At 51.5% G+C, this 13,314-nt stretch overlaps 1 protein-coding gene across 1 annotated transcript; it reads right to left on the reverse strand.

Annotated features, from left to right (window-relative positions):
* Positions 1-8,385: 8,385 nt before the first annotated feature.
* On the reverse strand, positions 8,386-9,891 carry LOC127329632 (putative F-box/LRR-repeat protein 9). Its single transcript, XM_051356117.2, has 2 exons — positions 9,402-9,891; positions 8,386-9,171 (listed from the first exon to the last, which is right to left on the reverse strand). The coding sequence occupies exons 1-2, from the start codon at positions 9,815-9,817 to the stop codon at positions 8,556-8,558; spliced, it is 1,032 nt and encodes a 343-aa protein (XP_051212077.1). The 5' UTR covers positions 9,818-9,891; the 3' UTR covers positions 8,386-8,555.
* Positions 9,892-13,314: the final 3,423 nt, after the last annotated feature.

The raw sequence follows: 13,314 nt of genomic DNA on the forward strand, positions 1-13,314 counted from the left end.
CGCCTTCGCGCACTCCGGTGAGGGCATCCAGGTTAAGCTCCGGGTACCAAGAGCAAGCGACGCGGAGGGCAGAATCTGCTCCAGCGCGGGCAGCAGAGCACTGCCACTCGAGGATCCTCCTGCCGGCGCCCTTGAGACGATCGCTGATGAGGGAGAAGGTATCCGGCACCTCCTCGCCAGGCCACAGGGTCCTGAAGAGCTGGGTAGCTACATCAGGAATGTCAGATAGATTGCGATCTATGGCGCGCATATGAGACACCCGCGCGTTAAGCGCGACCAGATGGTCGTTGGGCGTCCATGGCACGGTAAGATTCGCTTGGCCTTGGGTGGTGTGGCGCGCGTCAACCTTCTTGACAGCGTACTTCTGTGAGTCCGGAAAAAGGCCTGCACGAAGGAAGAAAAAGGCTAAGGAAAAGAAACCGGAAGAAAAAGAATCCGGAAGAAAAAGAGACCGGAAGAAAAAGAGACCGGAAGGAAAGGTAACGGAAAGAAAATGGGGTCGGAAGAAAAAAGGCTAGTATGCAGTAATCAAGTATGTAAAAGAAAAAAAACTTACGGTAGGCAAGGGTATCAGTTTGCAGGATCAACTGGTTGCACTCCCTGTGCTCCTCCTCCAGCCGCGCAGCTTTCTCCTCAGCACCCTTCCGGGCCTTGGCCAGCTCCTCCAGCTCAGCCCGCAGTACCACGGTGGCATTGCTGGCGTCCTCCAGAGCCTCGTCCATCTTGGCCGCTGCGTCAGCTTCAGCGGCTTTGAGGGCCTTGGCATGATCAAACCCCAGCTGGATGAGTTGGGACTTGAGCTCCTGGTAGCTGGTTTTCTGGGCGCTCAGCTCTTCCCGATGCCGCTGAATGAGCTGATCCTTCTCCTCTGCAACCCGGAAAAGAAGATGTTAACAAAACTGTGCTGGTGAAGGTGAAAAGAAAACCAAGTTAACAAGAGAAGGGAAAGAATTGTACGTTGGGCGGCGGCGAGCTGCTCCTTGAGAGCATCGATGGAAGCTTCCGGGATCACTGTTAAACAGAAATTATAAATGTCAGAAGGGAAAAAGGTTTCCGGTAAGAAAGATGCCGGTAGAACAAAAACTTACCTTGGCACTTATCGTGTGCCTCAGCGAGCTCCCGATGCTCCCATAGAAGCTTCTCAAAGAGAGCCTTCCGAGCGTCAGCCGTGAGCTGTTCAAGAAAAAGAAATGAGTTAAGTTTTGCGCTAAGAACAAAGTTCTTAACCCGAAACTCGGGGACTGGCAGTGTCGGTTTTGCGCGTTTCTGAGATAAGTGGTACGCTAAGAAGGAGGTGTTTGACCCAAAACTCGGGGACTGGCAGTGCCGGTTTCACGCTAAGTTTTTAAGTTAAGTTTTGCGCTAAGAGCTGCGCTCTCACCACAAAACTCGGGGACTGGGAAGATAGACAAGAGAGAAACCGGCATAAACTAAAGAAAAGATAGAGCAAGCCGGAAGCAAGGAAACCGGTAAAGATTGAAGAAAGTTAGTAGAACGAACCATCAAGTTGTTCGTGGAATCGTACCACGCGCTGTCGAGCTCCTTCACGGTGCTGCGAAGCCGCATGAAGTGCTCCTCGGAAGATCGGTCCCCGACAGGGTCAGGTGCCGGCAGCCTGTCCTTGCCCAGGCCGCGGGTCGCCGGAGTCATGTCCGCGGCGTTCCACTTTTGAGCGTAGGGCAGAAGATGCCCCAAGTCCCGACCTTGGCGCTGGAATTCAGTAACACGGCCAAGGAGGCCGGTGGCCTTCGTGGCGGTATCCTTGGCGGCCTTGGCGACGTGCAGCACCAGGGGCTGCTGGCCGCCGGAAGGGGCGCTGGAGGCCGTCGCCTTCCCCTTGATCAGCCTGGAGGTCTTGGGCGGCGGCGCAGTTGGAGCAGCCTTGGAGGGCTTGGTGCGAGGAGCATCTGGAGGAGGCATGAGAAGGGTTCGTGGAGAAGGGGGAGCGCTAGGCGCGTCACCCGATTTGGAGCCTTCCGGCGCGGAAGTTGTCGTCTTTTCAAGGACGGGAGGAGCCGGAGGCTCCGCCCGCCCGGCAGCTTCTTCTTCTTCGGCGCCGATGTTACTGGCGCCGGTGTCTTGGTTCTCTTGGAGAAACGAAAGATCCTCCTCCGTGCGGTGATCTGATGGTGAAGGGGCCGCACGCCCCGAATTTTTTGTGCCCCCCGAGAGGGAGGCATAGGTGTTGCCGGCACTAGATGGTGCCGGGCTTGAGTGAGGAGGAGGGGTTGAAGTCCTTGCGGAACCTTCAGAGCCCGATGGCCTTGGGCCAAGCTTGAGCGCAGGGCTGAGAAAAAGAAAGAAAAACAGTTGGAAAAAAGCAACCGGAAATAGAACTTGGCAAAAAGAGGCAAGCAAGAAAATGAAAAACTTACCTGGAAGCAGTCGGCATCTGCTTTCGCTTGTAGCGACGCATGCCCACTTCCTTCTCCCCCAAGGGCTCGGTCCGGAAGCGCTTGGAGGGAGGGGCCTGGCTGGAACCGGCATCAGATGCCGGTTGTTTGTTCTTTTGGCCCTGGGCCAAGAGGTTGTCCACAAACTCGGTGCCGGCCTCGGCGTTCAAGGGCGGCACGCGCTCATGGATCTATGGATCAAAAATAGCTAAGAAGAAATTCGCAAGAAGGCAATAACGGAAAGGTATAAGAAACCGGAAAAGAAAATACCTCGAGCATGGCCAGGTCATCGGAGGACCTGGTTGGCTTCGGCGGAGACCGGCCAAGGCGCGCGGCCGGAGTCTTGCCCATCTTCAGATCCTTCCAAAAAATGTAGGGATCTGGGTCGAAGGAGTCAAGGGCGCGCTTCACCGGAATCCCACGTCGCTCTGCTTGGATGAGGGGGAAGCGGTCCTTGGCCTGAAACACGAAAAAAGGGAAAGTTAACAAGAGCAGAAAGTTACCGGCAAAAATAATCCCAATTGCATAACCTCTTACTTCTTGGGTAGGAGGGTTAGTAGTGCTGAGAGGAAGGAGGCCCCATCCCCAGCCAAATGGCATAGCAGTTTGGCAAATCTGCTTAGCCTTACGAACAACGTCCTTCTTGCTAAGGGGACGGCCTGTGATCTTGGTGGGATCGCCAGGGCCGTACATCTCGCTCATCCTATGCGCGCGGCGCTTCAGAGGAAGCACCCGGCGCGATATAAAGGTGCGGATGATGTCATCCGAGCAGATGTTGGTCTCCTTCTTCAAAGAGGCCAAGAAGCGTACCACCCGGTTGGTTTCGGCATGATCCGTCTTCGGGTTGTAGCTCCAGTTGGTTCTGCTGGGAGGCCCCGCTTGAAACGGAGGAAGATCGATAAGATCGGCGCGGCCGTCGTTCTTCACATAGAAAAAGGTTCCTTGCCAGGCGCGGCAAGACTCGAGGCCGGCAAACTTAAGAAAAGCGCTCCCTTGACGGGAGCCAACGATGCAAGATCCGCACTCCACAGGCGGCTTGGGCTTAGGGATTTCCTTGCCCTGGACGGAGTTGATCCGTAGACAAAAGAAACGGGCAAACGTCTCACGAGTGGGACGAATGCCGATGTAGGCCTCCATGAAGGTGGCATAGCAAGAAAGATAGAAGATGGCGTTGCCAGGAAGGTGGTGAGGTTGGAGTTTATAAAAATCTAAAAACTCCCGGAAAAAGGGAGAGGCAGGAAGGCCAAAGCCACGCTCAAAGTGAGCAAGAAAAACAACATGTTCACCGGGCTTGGGATCCGGTTCGATTTCGTCACCGGGAATCCGGCAGACTACTCCTTCCGGAATCCTGCGGGACCGGTATAACCAATCGATCTCATACTCAGTGACATTGGAGCCCATCCAGGCTCCGCGGGTGATTGGGGAAGGCTCTGCGCCGGAAGATTGGCTAGAGCTACTAGAGGCTTGGCCAGAGCTACTTGCTTCTTGGCTACCGGAAGCTTGGCTAAAGCTACCGGATTCTAGATGGCCACCGGACTCTTGGCGGCTACCGGATTCCTGCTGGTTGCCGGAATCGGTGTCCATTGGATCTGAAGCCGTGGATTCGCCGGAAGATTGTCTACGATGCTTAACAGAAAAGGAAGAAGAAGATGCGGAGGAAGATTCCTCGTCAGACATTGGATCGGTAGGCAGAAAAACAGAAATCCCACACTTGAACCCCGCGTGAAGATCTACGAGTAAGAAGAAAACCAAAGAAAAAGAGGAAATAAGAACACCGTAGACCCAAGATCTGAAAAGCAAGCAGATGGCAAGCAAAGTAAATTGGTACCAACCTGGAGCGGCGCAGTCGCTGAGGAAGGTGTTCGCCGGTGGTGGAGCGGACCTGCGGTCGCCAACGAGCACCGTCGACGGCGAGGCGGAGAAGCTCACGAAGAAGCAAGAATGCGGCGCGCTCGAAGAGGATGCTGCGGAAGATTCCCGCACGACAAGGTCCGGCGGAAGCACGGCGTAAGTTCGCCGGGCGACGGAGCTCGAGCGAGCGACGGCGGACGGAGAGCGGCGAAGGCACAGAGGCAAGGAGCACTGTGTGCGGAGGTTGGGGAATGCGAAGAAGAGGAAGAAGAAGAGGCAGTTGTGCTTATAAAGGAGTTAGGACGTGGGCCAAAAACCGCTGGGCCACGGCGGTTCGCCTCGCGGCCCGCAACGGTTCGCACCATGGGCCGCCACGTGGCAAGGAGGTACACGCGAGAAAATAGGAGGCCACATGGAAGCGCACACGGGATCCAAAACGGCTAGTGGGATCCGTAGTGGGGCATTTAATGACCGCGCGGGAGTCGAAGCGAAGTGACAACTGACACTGGCGTGGCAGTTAACAGTGCGCATGTCACTGACAGGCGCGGGGCCCAAAATATTCTCGACTTCGCCGAGGAAGGAGTAAATGCGAATGATGCCGGAAAAGAGAGATGCCGGAAGATATCTTGCAAGGAGAGAAAAGACAAAAAAAAAGAGGGCAAAGATGCCGGATCCAAGTTCAAGCCGGAGAGATTAATCCGGTATCCTGAAAAGATGAAAACCTGGCATGGTCTGTAGGATAGAATCCCCCAGACTATACCAGCTTCGGGGACTAATGTTGGGGGGATGACCCCCGGTATGCCAAAGGCATGCCAAACCGGATGGTTTGAGCCATCGAGATACCGGTTTAATATTCTTACCGGAAACAAGGTAGGAGTTTGGGCTAAGTGAAGTTAAGCCGGAATCCCCAAAGGGGTATGCCAGAACCCGGTAAAGAAGTTACCGGAAAGAAGGGCCTGTAGGCAGGACTGGTCAAAGGTTCTCTTCAGAGCAAGAAGACAAGGATGAGCTAAGCAAAGTGACTTTAATCAGAGCCCTGGCGCCAAAGAGAGGGACGACGCTAAAAGAAGCCGGAGGACATCAGCAGCCCTGATTAAAGAGGACCCCGGCGTCATCTATGATTAAAGTAGCTTTGTAAAGTAGTTTGTCCAGTCAAAGATGCCATTAGGGTTTCTTGTTCTGTAAGCCACCCTCTCCCCTATATAAGGAGAGGGGGTACTGCCTCTTACAGGCGCGAGTACACAGAGGAAATTAGACGATAGAACTTGTGTTCATGCGCTTGTAATCATGTTGAAATCAATGAAGCCAGCGATCTAGTAAAGGGTTCTTCCTCTTGTCTCTCTTCTTGTGTACCGGTCCTTGGCCGTGTTCTTGAGGAAAGCATCCGGAAGTTCTTCCCATCTAATCGCAAACCCTCCCCTGAATCCTCTAGCGTCCATTCGGCCCCAATCTAAGCCATCCTATGGCATCTGTCTGTTCACCACGACGACAGATGTGCAAATAAAAAAGTTTCACACGTAAAGATAAACATCTAAACTCGTGGGTCAATGAAACACACCGTAACCTCCCTTCTGCCTAGGAAAACCACATCACCTAATTGAATTCTTTTGAGTGCTTGATCCATTCAAATTTGGGTGGAAATTGGAATATTCCTTATTCTTTCTCAAGCTCAGTTAATCTTGACATTCTTGCACCTATGATCTATCCAATCTCCCCAAAATTCTCACATGTCTCTTACAACGTTGCGGGATGTGAGAGGAGCTCCTCGCCTCCTCCCAACCGAGGAATGCTACACCTACGAGATATTTTATACGGGGTTAACTTACAGAATGGCATGTGGCTGCTTTTGGTTTGTTTTAAATCAGTTAGCCCCCGTGATTTTAGGTCCATGATGGATCCACACAACTTCACCTCATCCCGTAAGAAATTTACGTAATAAATTTTACGTAACTGTAGCTTTATTGCTCCCAACCTCCCTCCCTCTTTCTTAAAAGTGAGAGCGACTATGTGGGAATGAAGCCACCGTCCCTTCTCACGAGGGGCGATGCTCTTATATAGGGAGTTGATGTGAGATATTTACAAGGCATGTATTTTTCTCTAGGAAGGAAATACCTAAATGCATCTTCTTATGAAATATGTCAACTTTATCCCAAAAGCACCTTTCGTAATGCGCCCTAATTTTTTTTGGATAAGAGTAGCACAACATTATTACGTCTAGTCTCGGTCACTAAAGGATCTTCATACTCTTATCTAGCTTATTATGCATCTATAAGCAATTTTGCTATCTGAATCGTGATTTTTTAGTATAGGCATGTTGACTGTGGTACATTTTTTTGATAAAGGGAATATATTAATATCAAAAGATACCAATTACACTTAGTCTCTGCAACAATGCAACACCCTAGTGGCAGTACAGATACACACAACCAAAAAAGAGAAAAGAAAACTAAGAAATAAAAATCCCGCTACAGCATTCCAGACCTAGCAACAACAATATAACCACCACTATGACAACACCTGAAATACAGACTCTCCAAAAACGACGCCTCCAAAAGGGAACGGTGCACCAGCAGCGTTATCGCCCGACCAAAGTTCTTAGGTTTTCACCCTGAAGATAGTCCTCTTTGTCAAAACAATGCCTCCAACAAGGTCGTTGCCAGGCACAACCAGTTAAGTCCAAACCTTAGGTTTTCACCCTGAAAGGTAAGACTCTGAACTTCACCTGTGCTGCCGCCCCAACTTGCATACCACTGCGGAGCCTGGAATGCCAAGCAAGTCCCTCAACATCGTGGAGACTTGAACCTCCTTTAGCAAGTCAACCAATCCGGCCTTCATGATATTCTTTCTTCTGACTTCACCATGGACCAAAAAGTCACTTGATGTCAACACATAATAGAGTTTCGTGTCGCTCCCTCCGGAACCAAATGGTCGGAATAAAAATATGGGTGCGCGCGACCAAATACCACACGATCTAGCAAACTCCAGGCAAAAGATGCACTGTTCCATTCGCCGGTGGAGCTTTCTGAAACTCATTTCTCCAGCCAGATCAAGGCAAACTAACACTTATGAGACACATATGTTGTGGACGGGCCCATGCAATTGGCCCTGCATCTGATGGTGGCTAGCTATTATGAGTTGTGCGGGACTCATATCGAGGTGCCGCACAAATATTGGCATGTTAGGTGCGATTTTCATTCCATGAATATGGGGTCCACATATACATGGAATCAGGAGCTGTCAGTTGCTACGACCTTTGTATTGATGAGCTCTCTACCCATGAGCACTTTAGGATGATCTTGGTTATCGGTGTCATGGTGTCCGCGGTGTCTATGCTTAATCCATCTGGGCTTGTGGGGCCTGCTAAACGGTGTGTTTTTGGGGCAGCATGTTTATAGGAGAATCATGTGTGTAACTCTTGTGAGCATGGAATGGCTTTCAGATATAGAAATCAGGTTTTTCTCGCTACTTGTGGGATAAGGAATTTCACAACCTTAGGACACGTTTACCTCGTTGATGCGCGGAGGGTCCGTAAAATCCCTGATACAAAAATGACAAATGAAAAAATCCAGGTTTTAAACTCTCAGTTGACTCATATTTCATCGGTGAGATGAAATATGGATTTCAGGTCCTCTGTTCCAAACAAAAGATTGAAAGAGGTGTGCAGAGATGCTGGTTGGGTTTCATAGTATGTTCTAACCATTGAATTGAGTGCAAGTTTCCATGATCTACGAGGCTATAGGAGGTTTGGAGCTCGGTGTCACCAGTCATCACCAGATTATTGGCATATATTCCTAGTTAGTTACCGTCTTGGTTTTGACAGCCATAGGCCCAACAATCTAAATATGCTTTGCCAAGAAAATGCTGATTGGTGTTTGTCAACACGTGCGCACTAGGCAACGAAGCAAGAATAACTATACACATATTCAGAAGGTGAACCCGGATGGATGTTTCAAGTTTGCCACCATGCAGTTCGAAGCAAGTGTCAGACGATAAGCAGCAACCAGGAACCTCCATATCTCAGTTCCATTAGGCCATCATTTTATCTCACATACGGATTTGGATGATATTACATTGCTCAATAGTTATCATGCATAAACTCCGGACACTCACTCCACTCGTTCTTGCGAAATGAAGGAAAACATGGTCACTGAGAGCAATTTATTTCAAAGGATCATATATCTTGTGATGATCAGACCTTACACACCAACCACAGGCTAATAATACCATGAAAAAAAGTTGATCCTCTTTAAGAAAAGTTGTGGCCGGAATGACACAACAAAATATCAGAACATCTAAAGCAACACTAGTACATTAGCTCAAGTACCTACGCATGCTCTTGACGTCTAGGATCCTTTCATGCTCCTCACAATCGGTGCCATCAATCTCGTCACCCAGGTAGGAATAAAGAGAAAGATCATGGTAATCGTCGGGTTCATCGTCATCATAGGGGTATCCATCATCATTGAACGCATAAATTGGGGAAAAGAAACAACATTTACAAAGTTCATATGACGGGAAGTACTCGTGGTAGTCCACTCTGATCCGGGCGCACTTGGCTGTTAGGTTAGCATCCATCCTGACGTTGCAGCAATCCCGTATGGTAAGGTACTCTAGGTGGGGGCAGTTGTCGATGATAGCTGCCAGGCCTTGGTTGCTGAGATTACCATGGACGAGCTTCAAGGAACGTAGTCGGTGCATCTTTGCGATTGCAAAGGCCTCTCGATCATCAGTACGCTTGTTAAAACGATAGGAGCAAGGCCTTTGCCGGACAAGCCTGAAGCTTTTCAGGCACGGGCACGCTTCATCGTGTAAGCAGTGATACAGCTGGAGCTCCTCAAGCAGATGGAGCTTCTTTATTGCGTCGGCAAATCCTCCGCTGGAGATAGGACAACACCTGGTCAGTTCAAGTCTCTTCAGCAAAGACGCCCTGCAAGATATGACTAATGTTAATATATATACCACTAATTCGAAGATCTGCCTAGCTTTACATTCAAAACAAAACTGCTGTCCCGGAGTTGTATATTTTCAAAGGATCCAACCTTAAACAAAATATAAGAAGAAACAATAGGCATATCTTTGTTTTTTTTTTGTGTGGGATGCAGTACCACTTAAAACTCTGGGAGTAAATATTTGGGGATCAAGAACAAATGATCTTACTGCTTGGCGAGCAGCATGAAGAGGCCATCGTCCAGGTGCGCGCCCAAGAAGGTATGGCACTGCCCCGCGCTAAGACGCAAGGCGGCCCTCATGACATTCTCGAGAGTAGCCTGCCGGGTGAAGGGCGGGACGTCGGGAAGATGGCTCACGTCGATGCGCCGCCAGAGCTCGGGCTCCTCCCGCGCGGCGCGTCGCCATGAACGGCACACTTCCGCCGCGCCGCCCAGCAGGAGCTCCGGGAGGCTCAGCTTGTGGAGGACGCAGGAGATCGAGTCCGCGGGCAGCTCCGCCCAGTCCCGCTCCCACGCCTCCACCGGCTCCGGCATGCAGTGGAACTCCGAGAGGTGGAGCGCGGGGGATTTCCTGGCTCGTCCCCTTGGATTGCGCCGCCGAGTAGTCGCCGCCGGTGGAGGCATCGCGATCGCGATATGGAGCGTTATCGAGCCGATTCGATCGTCTCTCGAGTCTCGACAGCTGACGATGACGAGTCCACGACTCCAGGGCTAAAGGGGCTTTGCTGGTTTATAGAGCCCCATTTTCGCGGGCCAGCATTACATGCATTTTAGATGTCTCTAGCACACAGCTGGACTAACGGGCCTTTTGGCCCTTTGTTCTTTGTACCAAGCAATTTCATTTCCTTTAGGGCATCTTGAGCAACCGTCTGCGTCCGTTCAGACTGAAAATGCGTATGGTACCACCTCCAGCGGGGTGATGCATCTTGAACGGGCCGTCTGCAGCGACGCAAACCCGGTGCATATTTGCGTCTAGAATGCCTCGCGGCGGACGCTGCGCGGACGCACTAAGTGACCACTTGCATCTCCACCGGGCCTACCTGAGAGCGACCCTGTATCGAGGGCATCGCTTCCGCGGCCATCGCTTCCGCGGTCGTGCTTCCGTGTCTGCACCACAGCCTTCGCCATCAATGTCGCGGCTGCCTCTTCTGCGCGCGCACTGGCGGGCGGCAGCTAGGCTTCTGAGCCGCCTTCAATGGCATCGTTTCCCGCGCGTGACCGGCCTTAAAAGTCCACCGGCATCGTTCCTCCATCGCCCGCACCTCCACTCCCACCACCACCGTCGCAGCACCATGGGGAAGAAGAAGAACGACATCGAGGCGTCCGACAACGGCACCAAGAAGGAGGAGCGACCGAACAGGGTTCCGCTGCCCGTCGGCGTGGGGAGGCTGATGCACCGGAACTGGACACCGTGAGAGGCCTGGAGGGACATGCACATGCCTGGCGGCTGGCGGCTCAGCTACCGCCGGGTGCCCATCCCTCCCGTGGCTGCGCGCGAGCCAGATAGGAGCGCCGAGATCCGGCGAAGGAGGCGGTACCTACCGCCAGACCTCCGCGCCGATCCCGCCTACGACATCGACTCCGACAACTGGCATAGCTATCTTGAGGACGAGAGGAATCCGAGGAGGAGGGCGGGCTTCATGGGCGACAGGGACTTTCCCTTAGACCGTCCACCGGTGCCTCGTCGTCGAAGACAGCAGGCGCCGATGCCTACGCAGGACGACGATGACGACGACTACAACGAGGCGCTGGTGTACCACAACGAGGAGGCCAAGGACGACAGCGACGACTACGTCGCGTGCATCTTCCAGGAATGGCGGCTGGCCATGGCGGAGGGCCGGAAGTTTGAGTACCCGGACAACATGACAGACGATGAGATCGCGAGGCTCGGCATCCTCGTCTCCGAGAACGACCGACCTGTGCAGCCGCCACTGCCCCGGTACGCCACCGGCATCATGCCGCCGAGCCTGTCGGAGGAAGAAGCCCTACGACTGGCACTACAGGACTGGGCCACGCCACAACCGCTGCCTCCATCTCCGCCGTATAACCCGTGGGGGCCCCCACCTTAGGCCTGGGCACCTCCACCTCCGCCATAGGCCTGGGCTCCTCCACCTCCGCCACAGGCTTGGGCGCCTCCACATCCACCTCCGCCACAGGCCTGGGCTCCTCCACCTCTAGTACCGCCGGCGCGCCCAGCGTACGTTCCGCCGGTTCCCAACTGGTCGTGGGTGGTACCGGAGCTCGTCGTGATCGACAGCGACGAGGAGAACCAGTAGGCGCAGACGTTTAGGATTTTTTTTCCATGTGTTTAACTATATAAATTATGTTTTCATGTTATAAAAAATGGAAATTCGAAAAAAAAATGCATCATGCCGTTGGAGCCACCCCCGGCGTAAACGGACGCGCGGTCGATTTTGACCATTTCGATCGACGCAAACGGACGCGCGCGAACATTTTTTGACCCTGAAATGCGTCGCCCCGTTGGAGATACCTTTTAAGGGGTGTGAACTTTTTGCTCCCAAAGCCTGTACGAGCAACCCAACCTCAGCAACTGGTCGCTTTTTGTGTGGCCTGGATCTTATGTCAATCTTACAGCTAGAAAAACTAAGTTATCGATGTTATGTATCCTAATATTTCCATCTCGGTTCGCAATCTTTCTTGATCGTTGCCTTCATATTGATGAATGGTTTTAAACTAGATCTATATATGTATATTTTGACAAACTTTTTCAAGCTTTATAGTCACTAGGCCAGATGGCATGTAAAGAAAGACAGCCGCCGCCTCTCCAAATCCTAGCCGTCTCCACTTCAGCCTCCTCCATAGATCGGTTCCCCCTCCTCAGATTGGCTTCGCCGACGTCGGGAGGAGTGGGGAACCCGATCTATACGTGGAGTTTTCAATAAAAGTAGTATTTTCAGTTGATTATGTTAGGATTTTGGTAGTCATCTTCTTGTTGGTTTCCCCTCAATGGAGATGGCATCGTCTATAATAAGTGATCTTCGGGCTTTCGTTCGACGACGAGACCTCCTTCCCGACGTCAATGGTGGTGTTGAAAGATTACAATCCTCTAGGTATGTGCCTTCAGATCTTGCTTCGCCAGATCGATTTTGGATCTTTTGCCGCGACAATGGTGATTATCCTCGTAGTTTTTATCCCGGCTACTACGTCCCAACAATGGTGATTCGTACTCTTGGCTCTCCATCGTCGTCGACAAGGCTAGTCGGTTGTTATTCCCTGACATACTGGTGTTGGTACTCTTTCCGATGTTGGATGACTGGTTTAATGGTTGCGTGCGTGCATGCAGCCTTGGTATTGCGGCTCAAATTAAAATTATGGGAGAACCTTCGTCGGTATTTACAGGTCTATGGTTTGTTATCTATCTTTGGCTGCCTTCAGAAGAGTAAAAAATTGTGTTATGGAAGAAGAAAGAATTTGAAGACCTTGAAGATTTGTTAGTATCTTTTAGACTTTATTTTGTAATCGTTGGAGTCAGCTCGTGTATCTCTAGCATGAACTATTTATTACTATAAATATATGTGGTATTGATTGTCAAAAAAAAAAAAAAGCCAGATGGCATGTAACACGTAAACGTACTTGCCAACCTTTTTTTTTGAATAACAACAGAAGAACTGTTATATTCATCGCAATAGAGGAGAAGGTTAAGACGACCAGTTGATCCAGTTTATGAGAAAAACCGGGCTCAAAAACCGAACAAAATGACCCCATTTTTGAGGAAAAAAAGGGTCGAAAAACCGCACAAACAACAGAGCCTCGTCGCCCACACAACACAAAGTCACCATTGCACAAAACAAACACATCCGTGCCCGGAGCCGCCACTCCGGCTTCCCCTGCTCGGTTACGAGCTGCAATGCCGCACGGACTAGACGCCTCGTAGCTCAGGCTACACAAGACGACCATCCGCAGACCACGAACGTCGCGCCAAAAGATCCGGGGCCTACGCCCTGACATGCCAGCCAGGCCGATCATCCGATTCTGCCGACCGGGCCAACGGACTCGCTACCCACGTAGCACGAGCACGCCACCCTTGCCTTGTTAGACCACAACCACACCCCATGTTCATGTAGTTACAAGGCCGTTCGAGGCCGCCGCCTCGACGCACC

This window comes from Lolium perenne, chromosome 2 (genome assembly GCF_019359855.2).
Source record: "Lolium perenne isolate Kyuss_39 chromosome 2, Kyuss_2.0, whole genome shotgun sequence".
Classification (NCBI taxonomy): domain Eukaryota; kingdom Viridiplantae; phylum Streptophyta; class Magnoliopsida; order Poales; family Poaceae; genus Lolium; species Lolium perenne.